The sequence below is a fragment of the Grampus griseus genome (genome assembly GCF_964374135.1).
Source record: "Grampus griseus genome assembly, chromosome: 21".
In the NCBI taxonomy this organism is placed as follows: domain Eukaryota; kingdom Metazoa; phylum Chordata; class Mammalia; order Artiodactyla; family Delphinidae; genus Grampus; species Grampus griseus.
In genome coordinates this window covers 16,923,814-16,947,818 of record NC_139015.1, presented here as the reverse complement: position 1 = coordinate 16,947,818, position 24,005 = coordinate 16,923,814, and the positions used below count along the sequence as shown (strand labels likewise).

At 39.0% G+C, this 24,005-nt stretch overlaps 1 protein-coding gene across 1 annotated transcript in view; it reads right to left on the bottom strand.

Moving 5' to 3' along the window:
* FGL1 (fibrinogen like 1) overlaps positions 1–23,755 on the bottom strand; it is a 33,455-nt gene extending 9,700 nt beyond the window's left edge. Inside the window, exons 1-3 of the mRNA XM_082680569.1 lie at positions 23,675–23,755; positions 12,801–12,880; positions 10,450–10,630 (exon numbers count right to left, since the gene is read on the bottom strand). Of these exons, the coding sequence (XP_082536695.1) occupies positions 10,450–10,630; positions 12,801–12,863 (244 nt within the window). The 5' untranslated portion in view covers positions 12,864–12,880; positions 23,675–23,755. The remainder of the gene's footprint in view (positions 1–10,449; positions 10,631–12,800; positions 12,881–23,674) is intronic.
* Between the last annotated feature and the right edge of the window lie 250 nt (positions 23,756–24,005).

The window sequence follows — 24,005 nt, the reverse complement described above, 5'->3', positions numbered from 1 at the left end:
TGTTTTGATGCCAAATTGTCTACAATTTTGTTACAAATAAAATATACTCCACATTAAATAGATTGAATAGCCAATAGGAATCAGAAGAGAAATGAAAATAAAGAACCTTCATCACTTTCTAAAAACCCTTATCAGGTTGAGACCAATCATATACTACTGCTTTGGTGAAATGTTCATTTTTCTAACGATTTAGGCTTTATTCATATATTTATTTTTGAGATTCAGAAGCCCAAGTGTTCTTTATACATGCTGGATTATTTTTAAAAAATCCTGTTTTGGCAATTAAACAAGCAGAAAAACAATGGGAAAATGATTATCTAAAATTAGTTCAATGTTATTCAAAAGCTTACATCCGTGATCAAGTATATCACACAATATTTTTCATTAAAGTAAGCAGATTTTAACGTTGTTAGCAAAGGAGCTCTTTGCTTACATTTAATTACCTACCAAAGAGCTGAATAGTAAAGACTCACAAGTTCCAGACTATTTTCCAAGCAAATATGAAAATGATTAGCTGTAACAGTTGCCTCTGGAAAACTCTGTGAATATGGAGTTTTCAGCCAACATTTTCTATTTGGTTTTATTTTATGCCAACTCTGAGTTTAAGTTTTTAAAAATTTTTTCTTCTTCCCAGAGGAAAATGCCAAACACAACTTAAGATCCAGAGGAAGGATTTCAACTGAAAAAACAAAAACAAAACTGCAACAAATAAATAAACATCAAAAAAGTGCCAGTAGCTCAATTGCTTATGCAAATAAGTTAAGGAGCCTGCCTGGGGGAAATGTGACTTACACTGTGATAGAAAGTTCAAGCAAGGTAGTGTTTAAAATATTAGCTAAATATTTAAAACTATGATTTTCAAAATGTTTCGACACACTCAATGCCCCCAAGAATAGGCAGGAGAAGGGCAGGAGAAGGGCTAAAGAGCTCTGTGTTCATGGGAGTTTAAAAAAAAAAAAAGAATTTTTGGATACTTACATAATGCTAGAGTGAGGCCAAGGATACCTGCCCTCTGTTTGATAAACACTGTGTTAAACTGGGTGAGGTGAACACTTTCTCTGATCATGCAGAAAGTAAGCCATTTTGGGAGGCTGAATGTTGAAGCTTCAAAAAGTGACATGACAGCCTGCCAAATGAGCTTTTTCCTCTTGTCCCAGAATGGTGGCTGAGCCCAAAGCTGAGAACCAAAGGCACTAAGTACCCCACATTCTAAACTCAAAGAAAGGCCAGCATGAACTCAGCCACCACGCCACAGAGCATGCTGGGGAATGCCAGAACTGGCCCTACCACTGCCATCCTTACCCCCAGGCAACATAAGATAAAACTTAAGAGGAGAGAGAGGAAGTTGCAATATTCTTGTAGGGGAGGGTTGGTGGGCTCTTTCCTCTGAAAACAAGGGAGAGAAGATATAATAATGTAGATAGATAGCTGACATTCATTGAGCTAAATGCTAAATGCTTTTGTAATCATGTTACATGTATTAACTCATTTGCTCTTTTTAAAAAATTTTTATTTTTGGCTGCGTTGGGTCTTCGTTGCTGCACATGAGCTTTCTCTAGTTGCGGCAAGCGGGGGCTACTTTCTTCTGGTGCGCGGGCTTCTTCTTGCGGTGGCTTCTCTTGTTTGCAGAGCAACAAGAGGTGCGCAGGCTCAGTAGCTGTGGTTCATGGGCTCTAGAGCACAGGATCAGTAGTTGTGGCGCACCGGCTTAGTTGCTCCATGGCATGTGGGATCTTCCCAGACCAGGGATCGAACCCGTGTCCCCTGCGTTGGCAGGCGGATTCTTTTTTTTTTTTTTTTTGCGGGACGCGGGCCTCTCACTGTTGTGGCCTCTCCCGTTCCGGACGCGCAGGCTCAGCGGCCATGGCTCACGGGCCCAGCCGCTCCACGGCATGTGGGATCTTCCCGGACCGGGGCACGAACCCGTGTCCCCTGCATCGGCAGGCGGACTCTCAACCACTGCACCACCAGGAAAGTCCAACTCATTTGATCTTTACAACAAAGAGATAGGTATTCTTATCACTTCCATGTTACAGATGAGGAATATGAGGCACATAGAGGTCAAGTAACTTGCGCAAAGGCCATGGCTAGCAAGGGCAACTGGACTTTGAAACCAGGCTTTGGACTCTCTACAATAACCACTACACATACTGCCTTGAGAGACTGTCTCATAAAGACTGGGGGCTCCTGCAGAAGTGGGCGTGGTTAAACTAGCGGTCTTGGCTGAACAGATGTGATACCAAAGCCTGTTATGATTGTCACCAATTAGTGTGAATTTGGTACCACCATCTTTTAATGTAGGCACATAATTCAATCACACCCAAAAGATTAAAAAAATACATTTAATTATATGTTGTATAAAAATGGTGGTGGTGTGATGAATTGGGAGACTGGGATTGACGTGTATACACTGATGTGTATAAAATGGATGACTAATAAGAACTTGCTGTATAAAAAATAAAATAAAATAAAATTCAAAAAAAAAAAATACTGAGATAGGAGGTAGATGGGGCCCTGGGCTGGACAGCTGGAGTTTGTCCAGCGGAGTAAATTGGAGCTTTGTTTTCCCTGACACTCCAAAGACAAAGTTAGGGCAGGAGCTGAGCTCTGCTAGAGTAAAGAGATAAGATGACCACATCTATTACCTCCCCAACTGCATATGTGCAGAAAAGCTCCTCAGGGGTCAAAAAGGGAGGGGCACGACCCCATAACAAATGTTGTCAAATCTCCCACAGGCCTCTGCACTGAAATCCATCTTGGCAAAAAGATGTGCATGCATGTTGGAGAGATTTCTAGGGCAGGTCAGGGGTGAAAAAAGAAACAAGATAACTGGCCAAAGGTAAACAAAGACCTGGAAGAACTGTCCTATATACATGATTTGACCCCCTCTTTACTGCGCTCCTCATTAGGGAGGACACCCACACCCTTTCTCTCTGGGTGTGTATTTCTGCCTCGCTTCTGTCTTAAATAAATAAACTGTTTCTCTGTGTGCTCTCCCACATGTATGCTGTGTCTCTAATAATAAACTTTGTACCTGTTTTTGCAAAAAAAAAAAAAAAATCATGTGATTTGTGCATTGTTTTCAAAAATTGCTAGGTTGTATGTAATTAGGCATTTTCTACTATGAGATGAATTAGAATTCAGAAAATGATTTAGTAATAATACAGTAACTTGTAAATAAGAACAAAGAAATTTACTTCTACAGATCATATACATGTATATTTAATTTTTTAATTTAAGGAGACCAAAAACATACACTTTGGTGTGAGCAAATTTTTATATATTTTATATAATATTATATATTATGTAAATATATCATATATTTTCTTAGAATTTATGTCTTATTATATATTTTATTTATTGAGTGTTTGTCCTTGGTAGGTTCTCTAGTACTATTTTCCTATATGCTGAAAAATAAAATACAATTGAACTGGATTTATATTTCATAGCTTATTCCTCCTTCTCCTTCATGCTTGCATCATCATAAACACACCATCATAAACACATCATAATAAAAACAGATCTACTGACTTCTGGAATTTTTTTAGCTGTTATACCCAGAAACAGTCATCTAGAATGTCTATTATCTATCATATTATACATGCTATAATTTTATAACACACACACACACACACACACACTATAATAGTTTGTCTAGACCCTGTCCCTATGACTCTTCTACCCAACTCCTACTTATACAGTCAGTTCTGCGCTGTCCTTGGTATTTCAATTTCCCAGTAACTGATTTCTTGCCTTACTCCTTGTTTCCTAAGTTTCCTAAGTTCCTAAGTTCTGCTCCCAGCACTCTCAACACAGGGGTGAGAGTTTTAGTGCTTAAACCTCACTCTTCCCAGGACTGGTTGCACAGTCCCTGTAACAAACACCCAACTGCCTGCCTCCTGCCATTATCTGACACTTGAATCTGTGTTGACAACCCACTTAGATTGTTCAAATAGACACGCTGGAGCTTGGTTTGGTATTTGGAATAATGGTACTTTTTTTTTTTTTTTTCACAGCCGCACCATGCAGCTTGTGGGATCATAGCTCCCTGACCAGGGATCGGGCCAGGCCATGGCAGTGAAAGTGCCGAGTCCTAACTACTGGACCGCCAGGGAATTCCCTGGTACTTCTTCTCTTACACTGATCAGTTTCTTGCCCTTGAGATAAGTTTTGTTCCTACTTTTGGAATCACATATCCTTTGCAGACCAACCTGTTACCTTCCTCTGAGTTGTTATTCAAATAAATATCTTGTTTTACTCCATAAGTACATTTGAAGCATCTGCCCTCTCTTTTTTTTTCATCTGATTTGTTCCACCAATTAAATTTTAAAAATATATATTGAACATTCACAATATGCCAATCATCACATTAGATGCTAAAGATACCAGTACCTAGACAGTTTAGCAGGAGATAGACAACTAAGCATGCAGTGACAATACTCCATGATAAGTGCTGAGACAGAAAAGTAGGGACTTCCCTGGTGGTCCAGTGGTAAAGAATCCACCTTCCAACGCAGGGGACGCAGGTTTTATCCCTGGTTAGGGAACTAAGATCCCACATGCCGCGGGGCAACTAAGCCCGCGCGCCACAACTATTGAGTTCGCACGCCTAACTAGAGAGCCCGCGTGCCGCAAACTACAGAGCTCATGAGCCCTGGAGCCCGCGTGCCACAACTACAGAGAAGCCTGCACACCACGGTAAAGAGCCCGCACGCCACAACAAAAGATCCTGCATGCCTCAACGAAGATTCCGCATGCCACAACTGAGACCCGGTGCAGCCAAAAATAAATAAATAATAAATAAATCTTTAAAAAGAAAAAAAGAAAGAAAAGTAAAAGGTGCTTTTGGAGTACATGGAAGTGATGCCTAATTCAGTCTTGAGGGTCAGGAAGTTTCCTGAAGGGCTAAACTGGGGTCCGAAGGATGAAGAATAGGAGTCAGCCCAGGGGACAGGATTGAGTAGAGAAGATGCTCCAGACAGAGATAATGGCTAATGTAAAGTTCCAAGGGCTCAGGAGAGCAGGGTGCTGTTGAGAAACTGAAGTCAGTTACTGTACCTGGACTGTAACATGCAAAAGAGAAGCATGAAAACAGTTAAGGTCAGAATTCTAGCTCCACCGTATACACTTCTGATCCCATACCTGTGCAGCCTCCACAAAGCCAGTACACTCATAATACCAGTGATCTCTCTGCCAGGCAATCCTCTCCAACACCACAGATACTTTTTTTTTTTTTTTGCGGTACGCGGGCCTCTCACTGTTGCGGCCCCTCCCGTTGTGGAGCACAGGCTCCGGACGCGCAGGCTCAGCGGCCATGGCTCACGAGCCCAGCCGCTCCGCAGCATGTGGGATCTTCCCAGACCGGGGCACGAACCCGCGTCCCCTGCATCGGCAGGCGGACTCCCAACCACTGCGCCACCAAGGAAGCCCCCAAAGATACTTTTAACTCCTTATCATTCTACTTTGAGCCCCTGTGGTCTAGAGGCGGCGTCATCCCTGGAATCAAAGACTCTCCTTCGCGCTTACAACCTCTTCTCTCTCCTATTCTTGTACCACTCCCACTCTTCTCTTTTCCCTAGCTTTGATTATGCACTTGGGGATTTTGATGGCTGCTTTCTCTGACCTCCCTGCCCCAGCCCTGACCCCTCTTCTGACCTGGGGGGCTACAGGAGAGAGAACAACAGGGGCTGAGGGTGACAGCAGCAAATTCAAGGTCATGCTGGAAGTTTTGTCAAATTTGAATGACAAAGACTTTATATCCATTCTCCCCAAGGAAATTGGGGTAGGCAAGAAATAGATACGGTAGATATAGATAAATCTTTTCATTTTTGTCAGGATCCTTTGTAGTTTTGTATCTAGTTTATTGTGTAACAATTTATCTTTGAAACATAAAAAAAATAACGATAGCTACATTTATGAGTACTTACTGTGTGCCAGGCACTGTTCTCATTGTTTTACATGTATTTATTCATTTAATTCTCAAAATTCTCTAAATTAGATACCGTGATTATCCCCATTTTACAACTGAGAAAATTGAGGCATAGAGAAGTTAAACAAATTGCCTGAAGACCATTGTTAGTAGTGCTACGATCCATTCTCCAAACAATAGGCAAGACTTAACCTTGCTTTAAAATAGACTGTTATATGTGTTTGGGTGACTAAGGGCAGGGACATCCACAGAGGGCAGATCCAGGCCATTATGATGGAGCCCAGAGTCGTTGTGTAATCTACTTTGTTTCTATAACAGCCTCTGCTATTCCTCTAGGAAAATTCACTGGCAACAGCGATCCTTCCAGTGTTTCTTCTTTAGAGTCGGTTATGTCAGAACATGCCAGTTTCATGGGTTGCCTGTCTGGTTTTACACTTAGCAGGGGAAGCACACATGTTATTCCTACTTCGCCGCTGGCTAGGCGCCTGTGGCTCCAGATTGAACTGGGCTTTTTAGAAGAATTAAGCCAATGCTTGATAGCCCCATCATAATATGGCCACTAGCTGACCACAGACTTGGGCAGTGAATGGGGCCAGTTGGCTGCTACTTCTGGTGGATGCAGCTTTTGACCAGGCGCTATAATGGAATGATTTTAGGTCTCAGGCAGATCTGTTGTGTTAGACTTGAAAGAGGTCCAGTACCCATGTCTTTTCAATGTTTAGAATTAGTAACTGTAATGTCTCTTTAAATCTATGAGCATATCTCAGAATGGCAACCTCATTTCTCCCCATCCCGTGCTTGGTAGAAGGAGATGAGAAACTGTGAGGATGGCAGGTCTGATTCACTACTTTTTGGCAGAGAGCAGATGCCTAAGCCATGCACATCCCAGGCCCTGTCCAGGAAGGCACCCTCTACTGCCCTATTGGCTGCAGTGTTCTTCCAGCATCCTCTGTTGATCCTCAAGTGCCCCTGTGGGAGGAACACACTGGATTACATCTTTCATTGAGCAACATCTCCTGGAAAGTACATTATCTTGATGATGGTAGACAATCTTTTGAAGACGGCACATTTTATTCCTTGAAAGGGTTTCCTCATTTGTACCAGTCACTGACCATCTGTTCATCAAAAAGATCATCCCCCATCAGGAATTTAAAGACACATGATCTTGACTGACACGGAACATGTCTCCTGGATTTAGGAAGCGATGTGAAAATCTGACTGTCCATTCCCTCCTTGATCAAATGGAATAGATAGCCTAGGAAGCTACCTCACAATAACCCCTGCCAACTCATCTACCTGCCTCACCACTGAGGAATTTACCCCAAACATGCTTCACTCCTCCACCAGGAACACTCCGTTCCAGAGCAATCATGGCTCTCAGCCCCTTACATCTCTGACCTCACCGACATTCCACAGGTCAATCAGGTTCTGAACAAACTACAGATCTCTCAGCTAAGATATCCTCTAGTGAATCAATGACAGAGTGGTCACCGGTTGGCCCAGAGCCCTGACAAGCCCTGATGAAAGGACACCTCTAGTAACTTTTCTTTATAGAAGTACTACCTTCCCAAGCCAGAAGCTGATATCTAAGGCAATGTAAGGTATATTAGCTTGCTAGGTCTGCCGGAACAAAATACCACAAATTGTGTAGCTTAAATAATAGAAATTTATTTTCTCACAGTTATGGGGCTCAGAAGTCCAAGATTAAGGTGTCAGCAGGTTTGGTTTTCTCTGAACCCTCTGTTCTTGGCTGACTTCTTGCTGTGTCCTCACATGGTCTTCCCTCTGTGCACACACATCCCTGGTGTTTCTCTGTGTGTCCAAACTTCCTCTTCTTATAAGGATACCAGTCAGATTGAATTAAGGCCCATCCTTAATGGACTCCTTTTGACTTAAGCACCTCTTTAAGTGCCCTACCGCCAAGTACAGTCACATTCATAGGTACTGAGGGTTAGGGCTTCAACATACGTATTTTGGGGGAACATGATTCAGCCCATAAGACAGAGTAATCAATCAAATGGCTTTTTGACTATTCTGATTACCCACTTCTCTGTGAATCAATCCTGTCATCCACAATGATTGACCAAATTAACCCAGTGAGATCTTACCCTCTAATCTGTGTCTTATTGACATTTACTGCAGTCTCAGGATAGGTACCTGAAGCCTCCTTGTTGGATACCTAAACATATCACAACCAGGTCCCAAACACCCAATAAAAAGAGTACCAAACTGGGAACTTCCCTGGCGGTCCAGTGGTTAGGACTATGGGCTTCCACTGCAGGGGGCACAGGTTCAATCCCTGGTTGGGGAACTGAGATCCCTGGTCTGGGAACTGAGATCCCACATGCCGCACAGTGCGGCAGAAAAAAAAAAAAGAGTACCAAACTGGTACAGGACCCCACCTCCTACCTGAAAAGAAATAAAGCCTTTGCTTTGTGACCTCAGGGAATCTTGGACTTTTTCAGCCTGTAGGAAGAAATTTGGTAAGAAGCCTGATCTGGTCATCCACACCCAACAGGGAAAGCACTCCTTTTCAACCCTGTAGGGATTATCATTTAATTGGCCTGGATTGGAGCTCAGGCACTGTTTATAATTTCCCATGGGTCACTTGCATTTCTGCACATTTTGCACACAGAGCTTGTGTTCTGGACTATTTTTTTCAAGGATGTTTCTATAGTGAACAGCTTTGGGCAGATAGAGATAGTGGCTGCACCAGAGCAGATGGCGGGTTTGTTTGCTTCCTCTGAGGTACAAAGGCTGGTCAGACTTGCTTGTAACCTATTATAAAAGATTGAGGTTTCCTAAGCTCAGGGTTCCTCAGCTGTGACCTAGCCCACTGCCTGCACATCTTCCACCTGGATTATTCCACACTGCTTCCTTGGTATTTGCAGGCTGGACACATTGGTGCAAACATGAAGCTCATGTCTCTGACCCTGGAGTCTCTTGTCTTCTGCCAGCGTCCCTGAAACTGTGACAAGCCATCAGCATTTTAAAAGGTCACCAGGTGATTCTCATGAGAATCACTGTCTTCAAGAAATCACTACTGATTCTGCTTCCTGTTCAATTGCTTTCCTGAGTCTTCTTTCACTGTCTTGCTTAATCTTCCCAGTAATTCTCCACTTAGGTTCCAGTTCCTGGTTCTCTGCCCCTGTGGTGGCTTCAGACCGTCCCTTGTTTCTCAAGCCTGTTTTTACCCAAGCGGTCCTTGGTTCCTCTTTGTTCCATGCTTCAGAGCCACACGCCATCCTCGCTCCGTATCCAGCCCCACTCTGCAGGACAGTGGATCTGGTCTCCTTCTGTCCCCTAAAGTGGGGAAGGCAGTTGGACTCCAAGGATCAAGGGCAAAGGATCAAGTTGCTGAACAACAGAGTCAGGAACTCAGGGCAGAGACTGAGCAAAGAGAGATTAGGATCTCAGTAAAAAGAGAAAAAGGGAGCATTTTATTGAAGCATACATTCTAAGATTCTCACAACTCATATCTAACACTGATGAGTATATTTAGAAACACAAAATAAAGATGTTTTTATTCTCATCAGCTTGGCATCTCATTAGCCTCTACAGGTTCTCAATTATAGTCAGATATATTTCCCAATTTATAATTGCTTATCTTGCTATTCCTATTTCTACGTACTACTGTGCTTTCACTCATAAATATGAGGCTCTAGCATGTTGCAAGGACTCTGATGGGAAATAAGGAGGAAAGAGTGCATGAAACATCATCCCAGACCTTATAAAGTATCCAGTTAATTGACAAAGATAGGCTCATAAACAGAGAAATTATAATATATCATGGCAGTACAGTAGACATACTATAGTATATAAGAACAAAGCATTCCAGATGTCATTCTCATTTGTGACAACTATTATTTGTTTATTTTAAAGTTGCCTGGAGGAAATCAGGTGAATACTTTTCTGTAGGGAACAGGACATGTGTAGGGATAAGTGCAATACGTTAGCAGTTTAAGATCATTTAGTTTCTGGGGGGAAACCTGGCCTAATCCAAGGGAAAATGACCAAACTGTAAAATATACACATAAAACATAAATAATAGGAAAATGATTTATTTTCCTAAATAACTCTGATTCTTTTTCCTGACCTGCCCTTTTATTCTATTACCTTACTTACTATCCTAAGGCATGTCAGGGTTTCAGAAGGGAAAATTATATAAATGAAATGAAGCAAGATACGGTACACAAATAAAAAACTGTAAAATTTCACAAATATAATCTGCCATTTGCACACTGATATTTAAACAATCCATTGTCATGATCTCTAATTAAACTATTGGGATCCTCAGATAATTGGCATATGCTATTAAACGTCCCTTGCAGAGATAATAGAGAGAAAGAGGTAAAATATAGTAGAAGACGTTTAAATTTGGTATAATGCTTCATGTTGCTTCTTACTGGAATAGGAAAAGCTCTTTAGCAAAACCTGAAGTGATCAAGTTACTAGCACCACCATTGCACACGGGTGTATGATGTAAGTTATGGAAACACATAAGAAACATAGATTCTGACCTGCGTATTGCCTCTTGCCTCCGAGGTCAATGACGCTATTCTCCTCTCCTTTATCAAGGAACTGGACTTCCTTCTCATGCAAAAGCTGCTCGATCTTGACTCGCTGCTGCTTGACCCGGGTCTCAAGCAGGTGCACCTGGGCTCTGAGCCGCGCCTGCTCGTGCAGGCAGTTCTCGAGAGCCTGCAGAGTAACGCGCATCTCGTTCTTAGGAAGAATAAACGCTCCGAACAAGCTGGATAAATTAACGATTCAAATTTGTCCCCAGCTCCCGTTTCAGAATAATATTCTACCCAGAAAGTGGTTTGCAAGTTCTAACACTGTTTGTTATTTGGAGAATAAGAAATTATGGCTTACGGTAAAGTGCTTGAACTAAAAAATGATATAAAATAATCTGAATGACTACACCAAGAGCTGTAGAGTGGTTGTCTCATTTGATCCTCGTAACGATTCCACGAGGTAGGAAGGGACTCATCCTTGAGGAAACTTGCAATTTCTCAAGGAAACAGGAAATTCTCAGGGGGCAAGAGGAGTCAGCATTCATATCCAGTTCAAGGATCCTACTCTCAAACTCTACATATCACCGCCTGAGTGCTTTCTTAACAGGAAAGTGCTTTACAGCATCATTACATGTGACTAGTGTGTCAGTCTCTAAAATAAACAAGGCTTTTGAATGACCTTTTTGTATTGATACATTTTAAAAATATATTGAATGTTCATAACCTGATGACACATGGTCACCTTTCTAAGGGATGCTACTTTAGATCCTCAGATCCCTGAGTATCTTACCCATTTACCTGTTTCTGGAAATTCTACTGGAGTCACTTTACCTTTTGGCTTACTTATTGTTTTTCCCTTAATTACTTCAAAACAGGATGCAGAAGCCTGAGTCTTTCAGTTAAATTGTTTACTTTCTCTAAAAAAGGCAAATAACCCAAGAATATTGCATGTGAAAGAGTTTATCAGCTTCCTTCTACAGTGGCATCTGACTGAGTGGATTTCTCCAGAGCTAAAGCAAATGTGGTGACTTGGGAAGGGGAGTTGCAGAGGTGTGCCTCCTGGGAAGAGCTACTGAGACCAAGAAGCTGCAGTAAAGACCCTTAAGTACTCAACGCTGGGGGAGTTACTAGGGGATAGTGAAGAGAAAGGACAAAAGACAAAGTTTTGCCTTTTTCCTGTTTTTACTTTGACAACTCTATTTGCAGCTCATGTCATGATCTCCTGTGATAAGCATAAATGTTTGCTGAGAAATTATGAATTTTAACATGTAAGTGCCTTACACTACTTTTATATACATTATTTCCTAAAATAGGCATTTGAATACAGTCAGACATATTTCCCAATTTATAATTGCATAACTTCCTGTTTCTATCTTTATGTGCTACCTTGTATTCATTCCATAAATATGAGGGCATACTGTGTTCTGGGCACTTTGCTAGGCTGTCTGAACAGTATGCTCAGATATTCTGTTTGGGGCAAAAGAAAGAGGAAAATACATTGTCTTCCTGTGAAGGACTATAACGTAAACATAGAAATTCAGCCTCTAAACTGAAGGTCATATAGCAAGAGAATGGAGAAATGATAGTAGAGGACTCCTCCCTCCTGTCTCCAGGCCCAAGTCACTGAAGCTCTCCCAGCTGTTTCTCTAGGACTATTTCTTATTTTCAGACTCTCTGTTCAACTCTCTTTGATTTAACCTCTCTGAACGAGTTATTTGCTTAGCCCCCTGAGTTATACCTGTCTAAAAAATGAACAGCAAAGACATTTTATGGCATCTGGAATCCTGTGTTGCTTTCTAATAGTGGGAAATTGGTTGCGATGTTGTTAAATATAGTGGACTATACAATTTAAAAATAACTGAAGGATTACAGGGCAAGGATGTTCAATTTTTATGTGACTACATATACAGTGTTAGTAAGCTTATTTAAAACTTAGGCATTTTCTTTCTCCCAGAACTTTGAGTAAATGATTGTTTTTCCCTTTTTACTCATGAATGGAGAGAGGCACAAGTTCATTGCAATTACTTTCAAATAATCTGTCTAGTTTACACTGACAGTGTCCGATACTGGAAAGCTCAAGGTCAATTTCAAAAGACAGTTTTAAATTCTTAATATTATGCAACCACCCAAATAACCCCAGTAAATAAAAAAGATTTTACTTAATGTGAATACTGATTTTTACTTTAAAGGTTTTTTTTTAAGCACTTAATAAGTGCCTATTACGTGGCAGGTGCTTTTTCATTTTCCCCCAGTTAAGTTTTTTTAGTGACAAGTTACTACAGACTTTCTGCAAAATAAAAGAAAATTCAGATCTAAGTGGGTATTTAAAACAATAGCTTTTGTAATGAGCTTACCCAGCTTTCCCTGCCCATCACCAGAACAGTGGTGAGAAGGATGAAACTGATCATCTTCACCATTTTTCCCACTGAAAGAACTGCAAGAACAAAAAGAATTTCATAAGATTAATTTATTGTGAATTTTTCATGAGGCCAATGCTGGCTTGACTCAATGTGATCCAGGAGGTCAGACACAGCTCCAGGCCGTGTCTAATCTGACAGTCGCCATGGAAATTCTCCTGGACTTTCCCAGGCTTCTCCCCACAGAAGGATGCTCACTGTTACCTTGTATAGAATTGAACCAGTTCCACAGCAAAAACAGAGGAACTCTGGCTCTTGGGAGTATGAAAAAGGCACAGGCTCTTTAAGCACAAAGACGTGGTTTCATAGTTTGGCTCAGCCAGTTCCTAGTTGTGTGACCCTAGGCAACTTATTATAAAATGCTCCTGATCTATAAAATAGACATCATAATTCTCACCTTATAGGACCGTGGTCATTTTGATGTAATATTTTCAAACACCCTAGCATATGATAAGTGCTAAATGAACAGTCATTCATTTTGTATATGGAAGGCTTTTTATTTTGACAAAAAGGAAGAAAGAAAAAGTTACAACAAATAGAAGGTGATATGTATTATTTTTCTCAGTGTCTTAATGTATAGGCAGCTACCAAGATAATATAAAACTTTAATCTCTCTTTAAAGTTGTAGAGGAAAATTAACTTTACCACTTCATGAGATTATTTTTTAAATCAGTCTTGAATTCATGAATCTTGATGAAAAATTTTGTTCATCCTCAAAATAACTTCTGTATGCTGCCAGTGGTGAATTTTCATAAATTTTAGAAGCTAAGGAGCCTAGAAGGGCAGAAATACCTGCATAATCTTCAAACAAATTGATACCTATGGTTTTTGCTAAAAAAAGAACCAGAATCAACTGAATTATTTATTTGTCAGCCTATTTTTATTCTTATAAAATCTATGACCACTAGGTCCTTTTCATGTATCTCTTTCTCAATTTTTACATAATTTAAAAAGTGGTTCCTAAACTTTGCTGTCCATTGGGATCACTTGGGGAGCTTTAAAAATATTTCCACGCCCAGAAATTGAATCAAATGTCTAAAGGTGGCAGTCAGGGCTTAGAATTTTTAAAAGACTCCCAGCTGATTCCAATGTACAGCAAAGTTTGAAAAGCAAGGATTTAGGGACTTAATAGAAAATTTTTTTTTCCCAGTCTATGCTAACAAAATAGGTAGTTCTCAGTCCTTCTGGGGCCAAAAAAAAAAAAGTTACAGAATGAGAGGGGCACTACTTAAATTCAGGGACAAATAGCATGCATGGGCATCTTGGGAAGCACTGCAAGATATAATGTGAATTTCTTAAATATGTGAAATTTGTGCAGTACAGAGAGTAATAAAGAGTCTCCTAGATAAAGCCATATAATTTTACTTCACACAACTTTACTTCTGGCTGATGTATTTTTTTATTACATACACTAGCACTGTCCTAGGCTATGCATTTTATAAGCATCTTATTTAATCCTCAAATAACTCTATAAGGCAACTACTATTATCCTCATCATACAAATGGATAGATCAGAGAGCTTAAGTCACTGAAGACCCAGCAATTGGGCTGAGGGCTTTCCACCTTGAAAGCCCGTGACCCCCAACCTGTATTCTGCATGGCCTTCCTTTCTATATACATATACACCTGTTATATATATATATATATATATATATATATATATATATATATATATATATATATATATATATATATATAGGGACACAGGCTGCACAGAGGTATAGAGGCCCTGCTACTTGGCTTTCTCCAGTGAACACCACTCTCACTCCTAAACATGGCTGTGACTTATTTGTTCCTAAGTCGTGTGCTTCTGCAAAGGAACATTAGGTCAACCTGGCAGGAGAGGACAGGTCTCCTGCCAGGTTGACAGGAGAGGAGACAGCTGCACTAAACAGAAGCAGTCCTACAGAATCGTGGCATCAACAAGCATTTATTGATTATTGGCTATCTGCTCAGCACTGTGCCACATGCTGTGGGAAAATAAAATATAGCTGCCACATCAAGGCAATGTTTTGCGGAAGAAATGAAAATAAATATTAAAAGGGAAATTAAAGACAACATAAATTTAATTACATATTGTTTCATGTATTATATTTCAATTTAATCTACATTAAACCATATGTAATTAAATATAAAAACTAAATTTTTCCAGGTGACCTCTCAAGACAAAATTAATTACTTCCTCCACTGTGATCCCATACTATGTTTACAAACAAATATAGCATTCATTCACTCAGTAAACACTGTTTGCATGCCTGCTATGCTCCAGGCACTGTGCCAGGTGAGATGGAATTATCACTTGACTTGTTTTTACATGTCTCTCTCCAACTGCTTCCTTTTGTCCATGCTATTTTGTTTAGAATAGGATTCTTGAAGGCAAAGGCCACACCTTGCTATAACTGTTGTATCCCTAGCATCTAACTTATTATGGCGACCCTAATAAAAGTTTAGTTATTGCCTCTGAAGAAGAATTTCCCCTAGAGGGAAAATCTTTCTCAGAGGGAAAAATATGAGTTCCTTGCCATAAAGCTAGTCTGTTTGCAGTAACATACTTCCCCTCCTATGCTTATCCTTGTCAAGGGGAAAACAATGGGCTAAGTATATTTTTGAAAATAAGTGTTAAGAAGGTGTTAGGGGGGCTTCCCTGGTGGTGCAGTGGTTGAGAACCTGCCTGCTAATGCAGGGGACACAGGTTCGAGCCCTGGTCTGGGAGGATCCCACATGCCGCAGAGCAACTAGGCCCGTGAGCCACAACTACTGAGCCTGCGCGTCTGGAGTCTGTGCTCCGCAACAAGAGAGGCCGCGATAGTGAGAGGCCTGCGCACCGCGATGAAGAGTGGCCCCCGCTTGCCACAACTAGAGAAAGCCCTCGCACAGAAACAAAGACCCAACACAGGAAAAATTAATTATTTAATTAATAAACTCCTACCCCCAACATCTTATTAAAAAAAAAAAAGGAGTTAGGGACTTTGGGTTGGATTGAACACATACGATTTTTCTTTCTCACAAAACCCCACTAGAAAGGAGTAAAGAAAAATGGAAAAGACATGGATTGACAAGGTGGAAGAGAAAGGGAGAGGAGAAAACACCTGGCATACAATGTCAACCAGATGACAAAAAGCACACAGGGGAATTGGCAGAGCTGCTAAAACTGAATAGCAAGCAGTAGCAGCAGGGAGTACCACAAGAAGCAAGCTAGGTTGCATTGCAGTATCCCAGATGGTGCTAGCTTGGAGGTGACCACTAGCTTGGAAGGCAGGGTGGAGGTGATGGGATGATACCCAGCTTCTCACCTAAATCGTGAACAGCCAGGTGAATAAGGTTTTTCCCACCCCATCAAAAAATGAAAGGCTTCTTCTTTTTTTAAATATATTTTTAAAATTAATTAATTAATTAATTAAGTTTTGGCTGCATTGGGTCTTCATTGTTGCACACGGGCTTTCTCTAGTTGCAGCGAGCAGGGGCTACTCTTTGTTGCAGTGTGCGGGCTTCTCATTGAAGTGGCTTCTCTTGTTGCGGAGCAGGGGCTCTAGGCGCGCAGGCTTCAGTAGTTGTGGAGCATGGGCTCAGTAGTTGTGGCTCGCGGGCTCTAGAGCGCAGGCTCAGTAGTTGTGGCACAGGGGCTTAGTTGCTCCGTGGCATGTGGAATCTTCCCAGACCAGGGCTCGAACCCATGCCCCCTGCATTGGCAGGTGGATTCTTAACCACTGTGCCACCAGGGAAGCCCTGAAAGGCTTATTTCTATTAAGGTCGAACCAAAGAGACTCCAGGTATCATGACCACAGGTACAATGGAGGTCAAAAGAGAGACACTGTTCTATAAGTTTGAGCCCTCCCCAGGTTACTTCCATCCTGGCAGCTAGATAGCCACACAGGCAGCTCTAAACTCCTCCTATTATTTTCCAGGCCAGAGATTGTGTGATTCCTCTCTGGAGGAATGAATAGTGTCACAGAAAAGATCTTCAAAAGTTGACATTGGGAGATTCCCCAACAAAAGAGCTATGTTCTTACCTGATCATTCTCCAAAGAAGCCCATCAGTTGGCAAGCTTCTTTTATGCACACAGGAAAGGTATAGGCACAATATTTTGCTTATTTCTTTTCTGTCTGAAGGGAGGCTTATTTTAAATTACATTCTGTGTCCATATTTACTTAACAGTTTAAAGAGAAGCACTTAAAGACCAAACTTTCTATATGACAACACTGGGCAGAAATCCATATGATAGCAATTAATTTACCATGAAAGTATATAATTTACTTGTTATCATTTAACCCTTTTATCCAACATTGTAGCATATACCAGAAAAAACCATAATTCAAAAAGACACATGCACCCCAATGTTCATTGCAGCACTATTTACAATAGCCAGGTCATAGAAGAAACCTAAATGCCCATCGACAGACGAATGGATAAAGAAGATGTGGTATGTATATATAATGGAATATTACTCAGCCATAAAAATGAACGAAATTGGGTCATTTGTAGAGACGTGGATGGACCTAGAGACTGTCTTACAGAGTGAAGTAAGTCAGAAAGAGAAAAACAAATGTCGTATATTAACGCATGTATGTGGAATCTAGAAAAATGGTATACATGAACTGGTTTGTAGGGCCGAAATAAAGACACAGATGTAGAGAACACAGATGTAGAGAACAAACGTATGGACACCAAGGGCGGGAAAGTGGGGCAGGGGGGCGGGGGGTGGTGATGGTGTGATGAATTGGGAGATTGGGATTGACATGTATACACTAATATGTATATGATAGATAACTAATAAAAAAATAAAGTTAAAAATATCCAACATTGTAAATAAAATAACCAAAATACACAGAAGGAAGTGAAGTGCTGAGTAGATTACACAGCTAAATGGACAAAGAAATTAGATAAAACACAAGAAGACATACAATTGTTCATTACAGAAAAGTTCCAAAGAGCATTTATAGACCCATTTTTTTCAGTAAGTCATCCTTTTATACACGCATATGATAAAGTTTGTAGCAACAGTTTAGGAAAACGGATATTTTACTCTGTTATCCTAGTAGCTAGTTTTCTTTAAATTCAAGCACGTATTGTGTACCTGCTTTATGCCAGGTGCTATGTATACTAGATGCTTATACATATAGCTTATTTTAAATATATTCAATTATATTAAAAGTATTAGCTTATATTAACATATAGAGAAAATTAAGTTAATTATGGCATTTAAAATGTTTTCCAATGTAAAATAGAGACCCTCCCCACCCCTGCTCTGTGGGCTTTTAGAGGGGATAGAAGTGGCATGACAAGAAAAATGCAAGCAAACAGAAGTACGAACAAATTGAGAAGGAAGATGAATAGGCTTGCTATCAGTATCTTCTAATTGATAAAATAATCTTGGAATTCTATTAAAAACTCATCTAGGTAGCTCTTTTTTATATGAAAGATAAAGTCAGAGCCCATTTGCAATGCAGTAGTCTCCTAAACTTTGCATTTGCTAATGTTGAGTTCATACCTACAAAATTCGCAAAATTTCAGGTTGAAATAAAAACCCTGATCCAAGACATCTGATGTTATAAACAAATACATGTTCATCCTGATCCTGGGGGTAGTTTCCTGTTTCTTTTGTCTGGGAGCTCTTGGAAGGATCTGCCATTATCATCGGTCCATCTGTCAAGACTCTATTTGTAAAGAAAGAGCTTGCAGAAGAATAAATTCTCACTACAATTATGACAATTTAGGTATATATGGAATGAAGACATTTCCACCTTTCCTGTTAGGCATAGCAGTCAAACACTGCTATAGTAAGACTTATTTTCTTTAGATTTAGCTATACCAGTGGTCTAATCTTGTTCATTTAGACATAATTATATGCAATTAAGGCCTAATAAAATACAACAAATCTCTGAAAAAATGTGCCTCCTTTCCTCCATCAGAATGAAAGATAGAAAAAAAATATGAGGAGAAACAAAAAAGAAAGAATCCAATTAGTTTCAATGTCTGTATTCCATAAATCCCATTGGAAAAAATATGTATATGTTGTCAATGTATCTACTGTTGTCTGTGATTTTGAGTAGTATTTCACTGTAAACTTATCACTGATCTTTTTCCTAAGAAGAGCTGAGATAGTAACTAGTGCTCTCTAAAGATAAAGAACAAAAAGCTATTTGTCTGGTTTATGAATTATATGTAGTACTTTTCTACTTGAATCATAAATATCTTCAATGTTTTCTGCTATACTGACCAGCTTCTGAATTATCTATCCTTTTTCAAAAGAGAAAAGGCAAGTACCCTTTGACTTTAATACTATCGCTAATTCTCTCAGTTAACATGTTTTTCAATACTATGTAAAATTGTGATTTAAAAAGGCTACTTTTAAAAAGAAAAATGAACAAATCTCCATACTGTGAAAACGCAGATATAACAGAAAGCAGGGACTTGAACAGATAGTTGTACACCAATGTTTACAGCAGCATTATTCGCAATAGCCAAAAGGTAGAAACAACCCAAATGTGTATCGACAGATGACTAGATGAACAGAATGACATATATACGCACAATGAAATATTAACTTGAAACTAACACAATATTGTAAATCAACTACACTTCAGAAATACAGAAAAAAACCCCAACAACAAAAAAAGTGTTAGATTCCAGTGAAGGGGGATGGAGTAGAAGGAATGAGCCCAGGGACAGCTGATTTTCATCATAAACCTCTCTGTATTATTTGACTTTCTTTAACTATGTACATTTTGATACACATTTTTAAATATCAAATTTTAAAACTTCATGATTTAATTTACATATGTAGAGGATTTTCAGACAGTGATTCCCTGACATGATTTTAAGTGTTTTTAACTGTCATTATCTAAAATTATTTTAAAATAACAACATATTACCACATACTGGGTGGCTTAAAATAACAGAAGTTTATTGTCTCACATTCTGGAGGATAGAAATATGAAGTCAAGTCAGCATGCCTATGCACCCTTCAAGAAGCTCTAAGGAAGAATCAATCCTTCCCTGCCTCTTCTAGCTTCTGGTGGTTGACAGCAATCTTTGGCATTCCTTGGCCTGTGTCAACATAACTCTACTCTCTGCCTCCATCTTCACGTGGCTGTCTTCCTTTGTATGTCTCTGCGTCCAAATTTCTCTCTTAATACAAGGACCCCAGTCATTGGATTAAGGTTCCAATATGACTTATTGTAATTTGATTACATCTCCAAAGACCCTATTTCCAAATAAGGTTACACTCACAAGTAACGGGATTTAGAATTGAACATATCACTTTAGAAGACACAATTTAACCCAGTACAGGTACCCAACAAAATATTTGTTGAATGGATGAGAAGAAAAATTGTGAACCTAAGTTACAATTTTAGAACTTCCCAGTATCTGTTATTGCAATTTTATAGTTGTTTACTAGAGACTGAATTCAGTTGGTCTGCTGAATTTATTAGATGTCCCTGTCAGATTCCCTCCATCATCTCCCCACTCCCAGTGACAACTAGAAACACTTAACAAACTATGCCTTTCATAAGGTTTTTATTGATTTGCAAATATGACATTGCAGTGTGTGATAGCTTAAAAAGAGTTACTTTTAAAAGAGATATTTGGATTTATAAAATCCCCAAAGGAAAAAAAAATAACTGAAAACTTAATACCTAAAATATTTAAAATTTGGCTCTTAATGGGCTAAAGACATTATCATAGCTATTTCATAATAAATTATTAGTTTGACTCATTTTTCAGTTGGTAATAAATATATTTCTTGAGCAAAATTACAACAGGTATGCTCCTATTTAAAACAAAATCTCATTTGTATCCTTAAGGTCATTTATTATTTAATTTTAAAATTTACCATGAAGTTCAAGTAGCAAAAAGTAAAACAAAACAAAACGAAAAAACCCTCCACATAACGGAGGTTTCTTAACATGTAATGAACTACACAGTCATAAACATATAAAGTCTTTTAATGTTACAGAAAATAAGAAGCAAGATAATTGTTTTATTATAAGCAAGCAAAAGAAAAAGATGGAAAATAGTTGTTTTTTTTAAAACACAAAAGAGATTTTTGAAGTACAAAGTATTATCCCATGAGGTTAGAACACACAATCAAAATATAATTAAAGGAAGTGAGATCATCCAGTTGAACCCTGCCAACATCTGAGGAAGCAAGGCTCAGAGAGGGCATATCATCTGCCTAAAGAAATAAAATAGACCCTCCTAGAGTAATGAAAATAAAAACAAAATTAAACAAATGGGACCTAATTAAACTTAAAAGCTTTTGCTTTTAAGCAAAGGCAACCATAAACAAGACGAAAAGACAACCCTCAGAATGGGAGAAAATATTTACAAATGAAGCAACTGACACTTATTTGTGGAATTTAAAAAAAATGATAAAATGAACTTATTTACAAAACAGAAACAGACCCACAGACATAGAAAACAAACTTATGGTTACCAAAGGGGAGAGGGGTGGGGACAAATTAGGAGCTTGGGATTAAAACATACACACTATTATATATAAAATAGATAAACAAAAAGGACCTACTGTATAGGTAGGTCCTTGTTTTATATATATCTATATATATAACTGAATCACTTTGCTATACACTTGCAACTAACACAACATTGCAAATTACACTTCAATAAAAAATTATGTTCTTATATCTATATCTGAATCTGGCTCTTGCATAAGTGAAAGTGTGTGTTAAAAGTGCTCTGGGAGGGCTTCCCTGGTGGAGCAGTGGTTAAGAATCTGCCTGCCAATGTAGGGGACACGGGTTTGAGCACTGGTCTGGGAAGATCCCACATGCCGTGGAGCAACAAAGCCCATGTGCCACAACTACTGAGCCTGTGATCTAGAGACCGCGAGCCACAACTACTGAGCCCACCTGCCACAACTACTGAAGCCCGCACACCTAGAGCCCGTGCTCCGCAACAAGAGAAGCCACTGCAATGAGAAGTCCGTGCACCACAATGAAGAGTAGCCCCTCCTCCCCGCAACTAGAGAAAGCCCGCGCAGCAATGAAGACCCAACGCAGCCAAAAAAAAAACAAAAAACAAAAAAAGTGCTCTGGGAGATGCTGGGAAATTATATTATATACAGATTGTAATGCATTATATTTGGTAGAAAATAAAGGGGCAGGAACTTCCCTGTTGGTGCAATGGTTAAGAATCTGCCTGTCAATGCAGCAGACACGGGTTCGAGCCCCGGTCCTGGAAGATCCCACATGCCGCGGAGCAACTAAGCCCGTATGCCACAACTACTGAGCCCGCATGCCACAACTACTGAAGGCCGTGTGCCTACAGCCCATGCTCTGCAACGAGAGAAGCCACTGCAATGAGAAGCCTGTACACCACAACGAAGAATAGCCCCCATTCACCACAACTAGAGAAAAGCCCGCGCACAGCAACGAAGACCCAACGCAGCCAAAAATAAATAGATAAATAAATATATTTTAAAAAAAGAAAAGAAAGAAAATAAAGGGGCAGTGAAAAAGCTTTGGCAGGTTTCTCTTGCCATTGAATTCCCAATTCATTGCCATTAAAATAATCAAATCTGATCTTTCCCAGAGAAAGGAGGCAGCCCCTAGTCTGGCAGATCCTTAAACAATAAGGCATTTCAAAATGTTATTATATATATTTAAAAGTCATTATATTAACTCGATCATCTTTAAAATAATTCCTGAGACTATCTTAAGTCTTTTAAAATTCCCCAGTGCCTCCATTAGTAATTCCAGCTATCTTCTATAATATTGAAGAAATGTTTAGGTATAAGAAACTTGCTTTGAAATTCTGATCTCCATCATTCATCATAGGAAACCATCATTAGACTGCAAACCTGGATTGTGGTGAAGTTATATCAGATTACTTCGTTCCTCACTATACAACTAGTTGTATTTATTTTACAATGTTTTTGCTTTGGTCTATCTCAAAATTTTAATTATTATAAAATTAAAACAGTTTTCAAATGGCTATTCTTTGATGTACTATATCATTTGATATAAATTGTTCTAAGTGGAAGTCCATTTTTTCCCAATAAAATCTTTGAGTTTTAATTGATTATAGTAAATTAAATTTAAACACAAAAATTTTAAGTTTGGGACTAAAATGTTCTACAGCTGACATGTTAACTTTTAAAAACACAATTACCAAACACAAGTTCATTACTAGCATGTAATGGTAATTCAAAAATGGTTGTTTTAAGTGAGCTATTATGAAAGGATACAGATAAAAGAAATTAAAAAGAAGAAAAAGTTACTGAAGGAAGCATATTTAATAAGTTAGCATTCACAAATGGTAACGTGTAAGACATATTAATGTGTCTCATATTAATGGAAGACAGTTAAAATTACCCATAAATAGACTTAGAGACTCCTTTTGGGTTATTTTCTTCTAATTTTTTCCCTTTTTCTGGTATTGGAATATAACAGTATCTTTGTTACTTATCTCAAGAATTTATACTCAATGAAAGCTTCAAAAAGCCAAATAAGTTTGATTCCCAAAAGAAAGAAATAAAGAACATTTCTGAAGTTTTTACTTCTGAAGAGGAAATTATAACATCATCCATTTTATTTTCCATTTTGTATATTAAAACTGCAAATCTTTTTATTTACATCAAATTCTCATCCAATTCATTCAAAATGTACCAGGAATGGAAAGGAGATGTAATTCTAAATCTCTTTTCCAAGTGGCAGAAGCAGCCGTCTCTCTAATCAACCTGACCTTTCTCAAGGGCCAACAGTTGTTTTTTGAGTTATGCTTAATATCATACCTAGGAAATCAACTAGCATTACTACAATTATGTCAAATGTGCAGAGAGGTTAAATACCTTGCCTGAAGTCACAAATGAGTCAGAGACACAGCTTAGGCGAGGTCCAGCCACTCTGTCTCCCAGGCTCCTCCAACTGCATTCAGACTTTGTAATTGCTTCTCTGTTATTTGATTAGAAATAGGGACTGTGTTGATTCTGGCTTTAGTCCAGAAACAAATAGATGAGGAAATCAGTTTAACTGGAAGGAAAACTAAAAGAGAGAATTCAAGGACAAATCCCAGTACTCTGATATTTTTCTTTTTTTTCTCCTATTTGCATGAATTTTTACTAAAAATCCAATAATATATCTTTATAAAAACATATCTCTGATTTGTTAACCTCTTACTAT